Source organism: Hypomesus transpacificus, chromosome 9 (genome assembly GCF_021917145.1).
Source record: "Hypomesus transpacificus isolate Combined female chromosome 9, fHypTra1, whole genome shotgun sequence".
Lineage (NCBI taxonomy): Eukaryota > Metazoa > Chordata > Actinopteri > Osmeriformes > Osmeridae > Hypomesus > Hypomesus transpacificus.
In genome coordinates, this window is record NC_061068.1 from 17,408,005 (window position 1) to 17,424,408 (window position 16,404).

The 16,404-nt window shown below is 40.9% G+C and overlaps 1 protein-coding gene across 2 annotated transcripts in view; it reads right to left on the reverse strand.

Moving 5' to 3' along the window:
• Positions 1 to 1,161: 1,161 nt before the first annotated feature.
• tctn1 (tectonic family member 1) overlaps positions 1,162 to 16,404 on the reverse strand; it is a 42,313-nt gene continuing 27,070 nt past the window's right edge. For both annotated transcript variants that reach the window (XM_047025696.1, XM_047025697.1), the window contains 8 exons: positions 16,349 to 16,369; positions 8,543 to 8,689; positions 7,960 to 8,085; positions 7,724 to 7,812; positions 7,174 to 7,311; positions 5,615 to 5,768; positions 2,398 to 2,529; positions 1,162 to 1,435 (listed from right to left, as the gene is read on the reverse strand). In XM_047025696.1, coding sequence (XP_046881652.1) covers positions 1,289 to 1,435; positions 2,398 to 2,529; positions 5,615 to 5,768; positions 7,174 to 7,311; positions 7,724 to 7,812; positions 7,960 to 8,085; positions 8,543 to 8,689; positions 16,349 to 16,369 — 954 coding nt within the window. In that variant the 3' untranslated portion in view covers positions 1,162 to 1,288. The remainder of the gene's footprint in view (positions 1,436 to 2,397; positions 2,530 to 5,614; positions 5,769 to 7,173; positions 7,312 to 7,723; positions 7,813 to 7,959; positions 8,086 to 8,542; positions 8,690 to 16,348; positions 16,370 to 16,404) is intronic.

Consider the following 16,404-nt stretch of genomic DNA (forward strand, 5'->3'; position numbering starts at 1 on the left):
TCCAGAAAACTACCAGAACATGAGGCACATAAACCACACAAGTTTTGTTGCTGGAAATGGAATCGGCAACATTCCTTAATGAAAGCAACAGTGATAAGGATATGTGATGGAGGGAGTCAGGTGGCTGAGCGGTTAGGGAATCGGGCTAGTAATCTGAAGGTCGCCAGTTCAATTCCCAGCCACACCAAATTACGTTGTGTCCTTGGGCAGAGCACTTCACCCTACTTGCCTCGGGGGAATCTCCCTGTATTTACTGTAAGTCGCTCTGGATAAGAGCGTCTGCTTAATGACTAAATGTAAAATTTAAATGATAAACAGTCAGTTGCAGGGGCAAATCAAGTCAGAAATTTTGAAAAACAATATTGGACAGGGTTTCGGATGTGACATTGCACCAAGCATCTAGAAACTAGCCCATCTGGGAGAGAACTGAGAATATTGGTAATGTGCATAATGGAAATGTTAGTTACATTATGAACCACTTTTACATGAGCACTTACATAGTCAAAAACAAAAAGTACTGACTCATTAACTGAGCCCTGAAATCAAAAATTAAGCCATACAACTATGTGGCGATCACGTTTTAAACAAAAATACTAATTGAAAGGGAGAAAGCAATCTATTACTTATGTGTGTATAATATGTGATATAACTCCAGATATCTCCCATACAGAACAGAATGTTGTATTATTGAGGTTTGTGCATAAGGACCAAGACAACGGTAAATGGAAAATCTGAATTTACCTCTTAGCGTTCCACGTTTTGAAGTTTCGAATTTAGTCAAAATAATAGTTTGTGGAGCCAGGGTAATTTCAGTAGAAACGAGGGACACAACCTCTCCTATCACAAACAACCTGAATATTTGTGCAATGGAAAACCTTGTCATTTACATATATGTAATAGTGCCCAATACATAAATGTGCTTGATTGACTGATTGTTAGTCTTTACTGGAATTAAGGGTTTGGAAATAAATGTGCTGTGTAAAAAATTGCTGATGAAGACACATCCATAGCCTGCAACGCCTAGTCTATGGCTGACTTTACAGAATATATGCTTTGTGCACCTGAAATGCCATGAAATACATCAAGTACATGGAGCATTGAATAAAAATATAAAAAGATGTCTCAGTTTTATACCAATAAATAAAACAATTCTGTCTTGTAAATTATTAAAACAATGTTACTTTATTCAAATAAATAATAATGTTATCCATTAAAACAGTCAATGGGTATTATTCATGTTGTATCTGCATAGCAGATGACTGAAAAAATCTAATTTTGGTGAACATGTTTACACAAAGGGATAGAAAAAGTCATACGGCAGCTTGGCGTCAAAAGTCGGAGTGGCCTTATAACCAGGCAGTGTGGCTGCTTGCACAGGGATGAAGGTCACTGAACTTGTCACGTAAATGACTCGGCTACTTCCAGAGAGTAAGGCCTGTGGACGAAAAGGTAAGTGGTAAATGTTCAACTAACGTAAATAACCTCTGTCCATGAAAGTCTAATGCCAAATGATAAGATATCAAATCAGTGTTTCCCTTAAATTTCCTAGACTGTAGCAGCTAGCTAACATTAGCTACACATTTAACGTAATTACCAGCTGCTCTGAATCCGTCACTATTTTCAGCAATTGAGAAGCAAGTTGGCTGTTTGTAAGCCATTTTTTTCTAAACATAAACCAAAAATATACTAGCTCAACAGAAGTAATCACGCTTGCTTCATGTTTTGGATGGCTCAAATGCATGCTCTGGTCAATTTTGTCCATGAACTGCACTAAACTCTGTCTGGTTAACCATGCTTTTAGGGTGTGACTTTTTTTTACTGTTATCACCTTCATATAAATACAACCAATGTGTTTATGACATATTGTTTGCTAGAATACAACATTGTTTACAAAAAGCACAATACTGTTTGCAAGACCTCTAAATTCTTCATAGATCTAGACACTAATCTTACTCTCAAATTGGATTTAACACTAAATATACACATTTTCTTATTGGGGTCTTATGGGAGGTCCACCCACCACAGTCTCACAAAATCTTGGGGAAACTGCACATGCAATACAATCAAACAAAAGCCAACATGTTAATGCGACTCATTTTTCTTTTTTAGATAATTTAAAGTTTGAGAGTGGTTTGAGCTTCAGTCAGTGAAATATATGTTATTGATAGGACACTCCTACCATTAATAATGTTGGTTGCTGCATTTGGTTACTTTAAGTTAAACGGAACTGATTGGCCAGGAGTGAAAGATCCCTCTTAGGAAAGCTCTTTCTTTACGAAACAATAACTTAGCAAAATAACTGAAAAATAACACCCTAGGCTGCCCTAGATTTCAGTAAGGTAGCTCAGTTAGGAAGTTATATTGTAACTTTCACAGATAAATTTAAAACTTATTTACCAAGTTGCTGGTGTTTGTAGGAATCACTTCTTTGACGCTCACGATCTGAGCCTGAGGGTTCATCAAGGATCCATAGCTGGTCCATTTCACCTCCAAATCAAAGGATAGGGGGATACTGCAAATATGTGGTTCCTACACAGCCAAAGAAATAATTGTGAGTGTTAAAATTGTATTTTTTTACACATAGCACGTTACCATGTCAAAAGGGTTAGGGTTAGGGAAAAACACAAAAGGCAAACCACCCACAAGACTGAACTAGTATTTTAAGTGTGATTTATTATGGTTGATTATGATTGTTGATTGAAACAGAAATCAGATTTTATGTTTTAACTTACAGTGATGTTATAATCAGTGACGGCTGGTGGTGATATTGGGTGGGTGGGCTACAAAAGTGTAGGCTACAATAGGCTATATTCATCAATAGTTCCCGCTGCAGCAAATGCAGAATTACATCCGAGATACCAAGTTTCAACAGACGTGAATTCTTGGCTACACTTGACGTTAGCCAGTAGGGCTGTCCCCGACTAAGATTTTCTTTGGTCGACCAAAACTCGACTAAAACGTCTGAAAATCGACTAATCGAACTTTGAAACGAAAAAAAATAAATCATTTTTGCGATCTGACTCAATGGCTGCTGGACATTGCAGATTCAGCCGCTAATAGCCTACTAATAATAATACTCGTATCACCAGTCCTGTTGTAAACGAATGCCGATGGTATTTAGTATCTGTTACAATGTACTACAAATAAAAAATATTGTTTGTTTAACATGCAAATCATCAGAGCGCGCTTATCACTGCCTGAAAACTTGCAGCATGCGAACTTAAGTAGAAGCTGAGTGGGCAACGTTGCAACAGAGAAAGATTGTCTTGGCCGGAGAAGATAATGTCATTCGATTTGGATGTGATTCTTATAATAGGCATATTCCTTTTTCAACCCAGCGCGTTAGCGTGAGTGAAGTAGGGCTAGACCAACTTACATTTTTCAGGTGGTAGGCTACATAATTTTCGACGTCGAACTATGAAAAATAAACCGTTGTTGGCAGAGTTTGCATTCAACGTTTTTCGAGTCACCCGGTACTTTGTAAATGTACTTTAATGAAATGCCGCCATACCCAGATGTCTTTGCCATTTTGACTAATAACACCGACAAAGTAGGCTATGGCAGAGTTTGTAGTTCTGCAGCCAATTGTGCTCGTGCCGTGTGCAAAATACCAAACCAAAACAAAGCGCAGATTAACGAAAGGGAAAACAGTAACACCTTTTCTTTTAAATTATATATTTTTAAAGTTGCTTTATTTGTCAAAAATAATATAAGCTACAATTTCTTTATAACATTTCATTAATTCAGCAATGATGACACAAGCGGGAATCAGATCTCACACTGCCATACGGCAGCTCGACTAAAAAAATCTTAGTCAATCAAGAGCATATCGACCAGAAAATCGACTAGTCAACCAAGTGTCGACAGCCCTATTAGCCAGTCCTTCTTTCAAACCAACTTAAACAAAACGTAAAATTTTGTTGTTTGTCCTTTTGTGTAATTTGAACGTTTGGACGGTGTGTACCAAGTCACTTTACTTCAAATAATTTTTCCAAAAAAAAATGGATGCAAAAGTCAATAATCCACCTCATTCAAAATGTAGCCAATACCAACCATGTCAATGATCACGTTCCCCATACTATCATACACATTAACCACTAGCACCTGACTGTACTGTCTATACATCCATTGTCATTGGTCACATCTGTCACACACACTTTGAAGATGAATGGTAGCTGATGCGTTTGGGCAGGAAAAAAACAAGCCTTTTTAGTTTTTCATGTGACTATTTGGTGTTGGTACTCTAGGTGCCACCAAAACTTTACACAAACTTTTAACAAAAATTCTCAACTTTATTATAAAAGATAGGGAGGGCTGAGCCCTATTTGCCCATTTATATCAGCAGCCACCTGAGAAATACATTTTGACTATGGGTGATAAGGAACGTAAAAGTCACCACACACGGCAGGTGAGCGATGTTGCCTGGGGGCAATGGAATGTTGCTCTGCGACGCCAATTGCTTAGTAACCCACACAGCTGGTAACCAATATTGCTTTGTATGGCAGAATTAATACATTAATGAAAGCACCCCATGTGCTCCAACCCCTCGCTATTTGTCATTGTATATGAAGTCTTTGGGATAATATAACTCAGTCAATCTCAAAACATTAACTTTTTCCCATCCATTCTGAACTCTGTTGGGTCTTCCCTACAAACTCCAGATGTCTCTGGGAAGCAACCAATGGGCCTCATTCTCGAACGCAGTTAAGAATAATAATAATTAAGGAATTTCTTCTGAATTGGATTTAGGAAAACATTTGGCATTCATGAAAGTTTTCTCATCTGGGATTTGTTCTGAACTTCAAAAGACTTTCCAAACTCGAAATAGCAGTCGTAAATCGGCCAGAGTTGTCTCAAATGCGATTCCTTAAAAAAACACAAGGGGATTCGCATTTGAGAAAACTCTCCGTGTTAGAAGTGTTAATTAATTTGTGAGACATCGTTGGTGATTGCGTTCACATCAACTCTACAGACATCCTCAGATTAAAATAATTATAATAATTTACCTTGCTTAGTGTGCACACTGTTAGATCCAGTGGAGAACAATTCCACTGCTCATCTTACTGGTATGATGTTGTATGTGACAAATAAAACCTTTAACTTGCACTTGAACATCATATAAATTCAACCAGGCCATCTAATTATCACTGATCACTCGACCTATCTAAAGGGACAAGTGTGCACCGTAGGCATACAATATGGCACAATTACTGTTGCTCAAGCAAATTGCTGATTGTGCGCTGAGGAGGGAGCGCCTGTACCACGACCATCTAGACCTTTTCGCAGAGAGCGATGAGATGAGTGATCCTAATTGTGTCCATTCTGACTGCACATTGCTGTTGCGTGCCCTTATAAGGAGCTGTCGGGGCGTGTATGTATGCAAATTCAGGAGCACGAGGACGCGCTTTCAACTCAAGAAAACTCTTCCGGGGGAGCACAGCTCAGAAAACTTCTGCTGCGTAGGAACACATTTTGAGAATGAGGCCCAATGTTTCTGTTGGTTAGATACATTAACTGACACTTGTGTATTTGGAAAACTGATTAAATTTTTTTTTTATGTAGCTAGACTAGTTAGCTAATTAAGTGTGTCAAAAACAATGAAAAGGTTGCTCACCATAATTGCTTTACTGTTCTCGATTGGTACCCAGTCCATTGGATTTTGAGATTGGGAGTTCCCAAAGGAGGCCACATATTCAGGAAAGTCTTGTCCCCTTAGCACACCCAGTATGCCATTTGACAGTTGAGAGCAGTTTGCCGTCTCCTCTAGCCTAAAAATAAAAATACACAAAAAGATGGGTCTGTCTTCTGACTGTCTAAACTATCATGTAAATGACTTGCTCTTAAGAACTAGACATTTTCAGTTATAATTGGAACACGTTAGTAAATTAGGCTACACTAGAAGCATTACCTGTTAACCAAGGACTAAAGTTAGTAATAGCATGACATTTGACTAACGATTGACCAATAAAACCTCTAAAAACAATACATACTATTCTTAAAAACTTGTATTTGGAAATTAACAAACAACTGAAGAAATGTACTGTTTGCTGATGCTAAATCACGTACTATCAGCTCAAGCTAGCAACAGGAGAAAACATCATGATTTCGCAGAAGCACGCTGAAGGGTAAACAAGGGAGCTGAATTCTCCAGAACTGCTTGCAAACAATTGTGCCCATTGTATTTCAATGGCATTTGGCTAACTGCGAGGTGCAATTATACGGTCTGCGGGATAATGGATGCTGTTAAAGGAAGGAGAGGTAATATTTTTGAGAGGCCCTTTGTCATATATGTTGAAATAAACTTCACATCCTGATAGATATCAATAAATAAAATGCTCTGACAATGAAATAAAATAAAAACTGAATATATTTGTAAATCAGGTCTATGCTTTAGCCTTACACCCCCACCCGCCACCAACAGTGTTCTTCTGACAACCGTCTGGTGGTCCCACCGCTCAAGAGCGCCCGGTCCCAACACAACCTCTTCTCCTTTCTGGCCCCCCAATGGTGGAATCAATTCCCCACCTCCATCAGAGACACTGACTGTCTCCCCACCTTCAAGAAAAGGCTCAAGACGCACTTGTTCCGGGAGTACAATGGCACTTAGGAATGTTTGTCTGGACCTGATGTTTCCTCCAGGATCACAATGACTTTTATTGAGAGACTCTTGTTGGTTAGTTAGTATTATTGTACTTGCTGTGTAATGTGTTTTTTGTTTTTGGTTGTTCATCATTTGCCAGTGGGTCTAATCAGGGCAAGGTTGACTTTTACACTGACACACAATTTTGCATAGGCTAGGTCAGGGGTGCTCAATTACAATTCAAAGAGGTTCACTGACTAACATTTGGGTGGGTGTTGGTGTTTCTGATTGGCTGGTAGGTGGCATTTAACTATGTATAACTCCCGACAGCTATAAACACGCCAGAAAACTTCCCTCCATATGCCTGCACCTTGTCCATAAATGTTATATGGTGGGACAAGTTGTCCCTTACTTCTCAGCATGAGAAATACAAGGTGTGGCATGTCAGATCTTAATCAACTTTCCTGACTTTTGTGCACATGGACCGAGGTCTGTCAATTGTGCACTCCAGGGCTCTTCTAGGTTCTTTCAAATAGGCTTCTGTGTTGTAAGCTTCATAAATTCGGCATTTGCATTTATTTCCTTGTTTGTACCTTAATGTACAGCCAGATAACATATTAACTCCAAATAAGACAGGGGAGCGTTGATGTGGCCCTCTGAGACAGTCCTCCAATTCAGTGCCTTTGAAAAGGGTAATGTTTCCCTTGGGATCTGAACTCTGAACTATTCCAGTGGGCATAACCGTTAAGAACATATTTTTCAATAAACAGAACAGATACACTTTTACTAGGCAATAACACATACCAAGTTACCCGTTAAATTAATCATTCATTGCTTACTGTTGACATCAAAGGTCTGTTTTGGATTTTTTTTATGGGTTTGAATACTGCAAGATTTGCCTATGAATCTCTTTGCTTCAAGGTAGGTGATGCAGTTCATGGTGGTGTCAGGAGAAAATAATTATAGTGGCATAGGGTAACATCAGCCATTTTCTAAACTTGAATTTAAATGGTGTGCAAACATATATAAAAAAAGAGCAAAAGATTTCAAGGATCGAATGATTGCAGATCTTTTCCAACCAATGATTTACTAAAGTCTGTAACATACAGAAATTAAGGAGATTGGAAAATAGAAAAAGGATATTCCACTCTTCTTGATCCCGAAACTAACGCAAGCCCCATCACGTACCCTGGATTCCCACTGTACTGGACAGACACCTTCTCAGCTTTTTTCTGTCAGGGGAAATTACAGATATACATTCATGCGTCACACTCCCACATCTCACTTCAGTGCAATTGTTTCTGGCAATGAAATCGCCACTTAACAGTTTATCTTAAAAAACTGAGCCAGACAGTGGTTTTTACACAATAAAGCAATACCTGGACAAACTTAATCCGAAACTCTTGGTTCATTGGCATCAATTCTGCATTTAGGTTTCCAAGAATCAACGCCACAGACAAGTTCAGAATTTCACCAGCCTCATTGTATAAGACCAAATAGTCAACCTGTAAGCAGAAATAAAAATAACATAAAAACACTGGCCAATACTATTGGTTACATCACTACAGAAAAGTTAATATAGAGCTAGAATGCCAGAATTTTGAATTCACCATCTGAACAACATATACTATGTTTCCTGGGTTTCCCGCAGAAAATGCTGCAAAGTGCTGAGGGAAACCCTGGTTTCAGGGTTTCCCGAAGGTTCACAACGAACCATCGTTGTGTTGAGACAACTTTACCAATACAAAAATAAAAAGCATTTTCTTTTAACCTTCGTGATGTGGGGGACCCGACGATTAAAAGAAAATGCTTCACTTTGTTTTTGTATGCGGTAAAGTTGTCGCAGTACGACGGTGGGTCACAATGACTGATGGGTCAGAATGACCCGAAGATAACACAAGGGTTAAGCATATATTTCTTTGTAAATCAAACTTGTACAGATATGTTTTACTTGCGCTATACCTGGAGTACCACGTTCATACACACTGCTGGCTCTACCCCTTGGATGAGCAGAACTGGGTCAAGGCTCTGGTCACTAGTGAGCTGCAGTGGAGATAGAGTACCTGCCAAGGACTGGTAGGTGATGGATGCAATCTCAACAGCAACACTCTGCAGTAGACAGAAGTATAGTTTGGAAAAAGAAAGCATCAAAAAATATTTTTCCCCATTGTTTATTTGCTGAAACACACACTAACCATTTAGCTTTTCAAAGCTAGACTCAACAATCTACAACAGTGAGTATGCTTTCAGGTAACAAACTATCAACAGCAATTACTGTAGCTAGCCTACCATTTTTGAACTTGTTCTGCTTATTACCAAAGTTGTCAATGTAATTGTATTTTATTTCAGATTTTAAATGAGATGTTGCATTAACAGTAAAATAAAAAATAGTACAACCACAATTTTTTTTTATGTTACTTTAAGGGGAAATTTGAGGTGACAACCTGGAAAATCTAGTCAGGGGGCATGCTCCCCATAATACTTTTTGGTATATTTTAATATTAAATGTGTCAGTTTGGTGCACTTTGGGAGCAAGATTAAGAGGCTAAATCTATGAAATATTTTGTGCTTTTGAAAACAATGTTGTGCTCCACTACAGAATTTAATCATAAACACATCGGTACATTTACATTTATTAATTTGGCAGACGCTTTTATCCAAAGCGACTTCCAAAAGAGCGCTTTACAAAAGTGCGTAGGTCACTGATCATAACAACGACATAGCCCCAAACATTGCGAGTAGCCAAAACATGATAGATGTTCCCATCTGACTCTCAAATGGCTGAGCGGTTAAGGAATCGGGCTATTAATCAGAAGGTTGCTGGTTTGATTCCCGGACGGGCCAAAATGACGTTGTGTCCTTGGGTGTTCCTGTACTTACTGTAAGTCGCTCTGGAGAAGAGTGTCTGTTAAATGACAATGTAAATGCATACATTGTGAAAAACCAAATAAGTGCCAAAGGGTAGAACCATAACGTTTACATTGTCATTTAGCAGACACTCTTATCCAGAGCGACTTACAGTAAGTACAGGGACATTCCCCCTGAAGCAAGTAGGGTGAAGTGCCTTGCCCAAGGATACAACACGGCTTGGCACGGCTGGGAATCGAACTGGCAACCTTCAGATTACTAGCCCGACTCCCTCACCGCTCAGCCATCTGACTCCAATAAGAGCATGTAGTTAAACACATTACAATGGTGATGACACAGAAAAAAAGTCACAGCCACAAAACATTCATCTCTGCCTGCCAATTCCCAATCCAGACGCCGACTGCATTACATAGGGTCCAAGTTTGCAATTGGACATCTTATAGAATCTGCTGAGAGCCGGAGCTACAATTTGTAAATGGCTTCAAATATGAACTCTGACACAAGAGAGGAATTAATTAACAATATTATATTTGACTTGTACTATTACTTGTATTAATTGTGTTACATTTAATTTATTTTGTTGAGTAAAACTTTATTTATATTGGGAAACCACAAAAGACTGTAGCTCGGGACACCGCAAAGACTGCAGCTCAAGATACCGCAAAGACTGCGGCTTGTGTGTTTTGGATTCCCGCGAGGCAGGGGCGGATCTAGAACATTTGACATGGGGTGGCAAGAGGTCTTGGCAGGGTGGCATGGGTAAACAGTATGTGGGAATCCCTATATATGAATGGCTTTAACAAAACAAACACAAAAATACTTTTAAACTACAGTAGTTATTGTTTAATCATGCCCTTACGCACTACAAGCGTTTCACAACAGGAATAAGCCAAGTCAGGGCCGGAGTGGGACCCATTTTCAGCCTGGGAGTGTAATGGCCAAAACCAGCCCATCCCCACCAGGGGCCAAGCCATACGTTGAACATTCTGGGCTTAACCCGAACCTAGTCAAGGTTTCGATGTGAGGTGAAATCGGAACTTCGTATTAATGCGAGCGAGCATAGCACGCAAGCGAGATTTTTGGCATTCATTTCAGTGCAAAATAGTTTTTTGGGCTTTATGTAATATAAACATTAAGTTGGACTCATATTGTTAGCTATATTTTCCGGAAATTACAACCCAAATTTTTTTCTGAAAGATTCAGGGCTTTTGAGAAAACATATTTTTCCCACCCTTGCAGGAACCTAGATTTATGAAGTGACAGATCTTTCTTTTTTTACCAGGCCTTTTCAGTTCCTCCTGGCATCTTTTTCCCATCCTTTTTATTCTTTTTGCATCAGCTTAATCTTGCTAACTCCCTCCACAACAATAAATGACTGTTTAGGGTTGTCTGTTGTCTGTTTATTTATATTGGGGAAACCACAAAGACTGTGACTTCAGATACCGCAAAGAATGTGGCTCGAGATACCGCAAAGACTGCGGCTTGTGTGTTTTGGATTCCAGCAGACTGCGGCTTGTATTACATTTGTATTTTTATTGGGAAACCACCAAGACTGTGGCTCGAGATACCGCAGACTGCGGCTTGTTTATATTGGGAAACCACAAAGACTGTGGCTCGAGATACCACAAAAACTGGCTCAAGATAGCCAAAGGCTTATGTGTTTTGGATTCCCGCAAAGACTGTGTTCAGAAGGGTTTTATTACTTTTATCACTTGTATTATAGTTTTTATTGATTTTATGTAAAGCACCTTGAGCTGCAATTCTTGTCTGAAATGTGCTATATAAATAAAGTATTATTAATATTGAAGAGTAACCGTAAATAAAATAGCGGTCACCGTTGAGTGGATTCAGTGTCACTCGAAGGGCACTTATATTGCAGATATTACTGGGTAACTTTAGGTAGTAAACAGAACGACAAACTAGGTAGTACAAAGCATAATCTATGCTTAGAAGGTACATTGTTGTAACCTCACTTTCAATAACCTCCACATGTACAGAAAACAATGATGATCATAGCACAACATATAGCCTTATTTGTACACTTAAACATTCATGCAGTACATCCGTATCAGGAAATACAGAGGGTCTTTGTTCTGTGTTGGACGCCTGGAGTGCAGCATCATATACAAAAAAACTAATTTACACCATTGTAGCCACAAACACTGGTAGAAAGAATGGGACAAAACTCGGGGAAAAAAAAAATGGGAAAAATATTAACACTGAAAAAACAGTGGTATGAAAAATGAGAATTGGTCATATATATATATATATATATATATATTTAAAAAAAAATACAATTACAATACAGGTGCATCTCAATAAATTAGAATATCATCAAAAAGTTGATTTATTTCAGTAATTCGATTCAAAAAGGGAAACTCCTATATTATATAGATTCATTACACACAGACTGAAATATTTCAAGTGTTTATTTCTTTTAATTTTGATGATAATAACTGACAACTAATGAAAACCCAAAATTCAGTATCTCAGAAAACTTGACTGAAGACCAATTAAAAAAAAAGGATTTTCAACACTGAAATGTTGGACTTCTGAAAAGTACTCAGCTGATATTGCTATAAAAAATGAAACACATTTTTTTTGTACAATGTAGTTAAGGCGGCAGGCGGTGTGTTGCTTAGGCGGCTGCCTCAACTGAAAAGTGCTGCTGGAAAAACTGAAAAACTGTGATGGACCTCACGCCTCATTGTGTAACTTACTGTCACATGTCGATAAGTAAGGGTCAAGATGTGGTCTGATTGGTTGTTCTATGGATAATTGTTTGGTATAAAGGGAATTGTGAAGCATTGATTTATAGATTCTTCACCTCCCGTCCTACACTCCTTCTCCTTTCTCACCTCTTGCCTTCTGTCTGATTTACAATAATTATGGTAGAGTAGGTAAGATTTAAAACTTTCATTTTGTAACATATTTGCCTTGTTATTAATTTCATTCATTTGAAATATTATTAAATATATATTTCATTTAAGCTTATCCTTATTTTGACCATTCTTGCTCTGATTTAACCAATAGAGTGAAATAACTTTAATTGCCATTGGTATTGGCATTATTTGGTTAATGTTAAAACACAATCTCTCCTTTATTCCTTCCATGTTAAACAGCTGTTGAGCGTTCACTGAAAATTTAAAACAAAGCAGTCAACGACGCGTGCCGTCTATCTAGCCAATCAAACTTGCACGACACAATGTGACGACATCAGCGCCAGTAGAAATTTCTCATGGTAGGCGACACTTTCAAGCGACGGTTAAAAGTGTCGACCGTGACGCCATTTCTGTCGGCGACCTTTTCAAAAGTGTCTGCGACCTAAGTATAAATTGGGCTTAAGGAACAGTGTGAAGTACACAATAAAATCAGTAAATGACCCCATTAAGTCCAAGTTCAAGTCTTTTATTTGTCAGATGCACAGAACAACACAAGGTTAGACTGGGCACTGAAATTCTTAAGACAAGACAACGCAAGCACCTGGCATAACATAACATATAAGTACACGGAACAAATTTACATCTATGCTAAGCTTAGATAAGTGAACTTCCTAAATATACAGATAGCAATAAATAAACGACTATACTAACCCTAACATTAAAACTTCCTAAATTACAGATAACAATAAATAGTACGCTATACTAACCCTAATGCACAAAAAACCTGTTTCAACCCTATAACCTATTCTAACCTAAGTGGAGTACAGTGCAATAGTGCAAATTTGCAGATCAGTGACTATGTCAATGACCAAACAGGAGCCTAGTGGCGAGGTACAGTGAGGTACAGTAGTGCAATGTTACTGAAAGAGCAACCAGTAGCTGAAAGTGACAGTGTATAAGTGACTAGTATGCAGTAAAATGTCCATATCAGTGTCCATTGAGAAGCCTGATGACCCTTGGGTAGAAACTGTTGTCCAGTCTGCGTGTGCGCGACCGGATGCTGCGGTAACGCCTGCCAGAAGGCAACGGGGTAAAGAGACTGAAGGATGGGTGGGAACAGTCTCTTAGAATCCTGCTGGCTTTCCTTTGGCAATGTGTGTGGTAGGTGTCCTGTAGGGCTGGGAGCTTCCTGCCGATGATGAACTCAGCAGAACGGACCACACTTCGTAGGGCCTTGCGATCCCGGTCTGTGCAGCTCCCATACCACACTGTGATACAACCAGTCAGAATGCTCTCTATAGTGCATCTGTAAAAGTTAGTGAGGATGACTGAGTCCATACCAAACTTCTTCAGTCTCCTCAGGAAGAAGATGCGCTTACGGGCCGCTTTGACCACCTTGTCCGTGTGAACAGACCAGGTGAGGTCATTGCTGATGTTCACCCCGAGGAACTTGAAGCAGCTGACCTTCTCCACTTACGATCCATTGATGAATAGGGGTGCATGCTCCTCCTCCCGCCGCCTCCTATAGTCCACAATCATCTCCTTGGTCTTGCTGATGTTAAGAGAGAGGTTGTTGTCCTGACACCATGATGTCAGGGTGTCAACCTCCTCTCTGTAGGCTGACTCGTCACTGTCAGAGATGAGGCCCACGATGGTTGTGTTGTTAGCAAACTTAACAAGGAGGTTGGAGCTGTGCGTTGCCGCACAATCGTGGGTGAACAAGGAGAACAGGAGAGGGCTGAGCACACAGCCCTGGGGGGTGCCTGTGTTGGTGATCAGTACAGATGAGGTGCGGTCACCGATTCTCACCACCTGTGGCCTCCCCGTCAGGAAGTGGAAGATCCACTTGCAGAGGGAGGTGCTTAGTTCCAGGTCCACAAGCTTGGAGACCATTCTGGAGGGGATGATGGTGTTGAATGCAGAGCTGTAGTCAATGGACAGCATCCTCACATATGTATTCCCCTTGTCCAGGTGGAAGAGAGCGGTGTGCATAGTCAGAGCGATGGCATTGTCTGTAAACCTGTTGGACCAGTATGCAAACTGCATAGGGTCCAGTGTGGGGGGCAGCGAGGAGCAAATGAATGATTTGACTAGCCGCTCGAAGTACTTCATGATGACAGAGGTCAGTGCTATTGGGTGATAGTCGTTCAGACATGTGACCTTGGTGTTCTTGGGCACAGGGATGATGGTGGTCCTCTTGAAGCAGGTGGGGAGTACAGACAGGTTAAGGGAAAGGTTGAAGATGTCACTGAAGACCCCTGCCAGCTGGTCAGCGCAGCCCTTAAGGGCCCTTCCTGATATACCGTCTGGGCCAGGTGCCTTGCGAGGGTTGATCTTCTTGAAGCATAGCCTCACCTCGGCTACAGTTAGTGTAGGCACACCACTGGCTTGGCCTTCAGGTAGCTCCACTGCAGGGGGGTTACTGTCCCTCTCAAAGCGAGCATAGAAGGAGTTCAGCTCGTCTGGCAGTAGGACAGAGGACTGGGTCTCATTGTAGCCTCTCCCTTTGTAGTCTGTAATGGCTTTAAGTCCACTCCACATGCGCCTGGGGTCAGAGCCATGGTAGCTGGACTCCACCTTGGTCCTGTAAGCCCTTTTCGCTGCTTTGATGGCCTTCAGAAGGTCGTATCTGGCCTTCCTGTACTCATCAGGGTCCCCAGAATTAAAGGCGACAGTACGGGCTCAGCTTGGCCCGGACCGCGGCATCAACCCAGGGCTTCTGATTTGGGAAAGACCGGACAACCTTCTTGGGGACAACATCGTCAATGCAGTGCTGGATGTAGCTGGAAACAGTGTCTGAGTATTCATTAATGTCCCCATTTGCTGCCTCCTTGAACATCAGCCAGTCAGTGGTGTCAAAGCAGTCCTGGAGGGTCGCCACACACTCGTCACTCCATAGGTGAACTGACCTCTCAACCGGTCTGACCTGTTTGAGCTTTTGTTCATATGCGGGGAGGAGAAGAATGGAGGTGTGATCAGCCTTCCCAAAAGCAGGGCGGGGGAGGGGTTTGTAACTTCCCTTGAATGTTGTATAACAATGGTCAAGGATCTGGTCTCCACGTGTGAAGAAGTCAGTGTTCTGATAGTACTTGGGCAGGACTTTCTTCATGTTAGCTCTGTTGAAATCACCAACAACAATGAAGGCTGCCTCTGGGTGCACATTTTCCAGCCGATTGATAATCCCATACAATTCATCCAAAGCAGCGGCCTTGTCCACCTGGGGGGGGATGTAGACTGCACTCATGACGACCGCAGTGAATTCCCGAGGTAGATAGAAGGGTCTGATTTTTACAGTTAGCAGCTCAAGGACCGGAGAGCAGTGAGAAGCTAATACCGCTGCATCCGTAGCCCAGAGAGAGTTAACCATAACACAGACCCCTCCACCCCTGCACTTCCCTGAATCAGCTGTTCTGTCCTGGCGGTATATGGTGAATCCCAACGGGGTAACCGCTGCGTCGGAGATCTCCGGAGACAGCCAGGTCTCGACGAACGCCAGTACACAGCAGTTCCTGATGTCTCGTTGGAATTTGACACGAGCGTTAAGTTCATCCATTTTGTTGTCGATGGACTGAACGTTAGCTAGTAAGATGGTTGGAAGAGCAGGTTTGAAGCACCGTTTCCGAGTTCGAACAAGGACTCCAGCACGCCGGCCACGTTTCTTCTTTCTCCGTCTCGCGGGTAAACAGAGCGGCGAAACAACAAAGGGCCAGCTGCAGTCGGAGCACGCACTCCAAAAAGTGGAATTGAAGTTCGTAAAATGATCCTTGCCAAGTGACAACTTAATGTCCAGAAGTGTCTGCCGGTCGTACTGAATAAAAGACAATATAACATTGACAAAACAAGTAACGAACACTAAAATGACAAACAAAAAGCTGGGTTTTTGCGGAGCCCTTGTCGACGCGGCCATCTCTTAGGCGCACCGGAAGCAAGTCCCTTATCTCACTACATGTCCTCAAATCTCCATTTCACTCGGCAACCCCCCACCACATCAAAATATTGTTACCAAAATGTTACTTACTGTAGCGCCTTCATTCTTCCCCTGTGAAATACAGAAAATTATGTTTAAACACATTG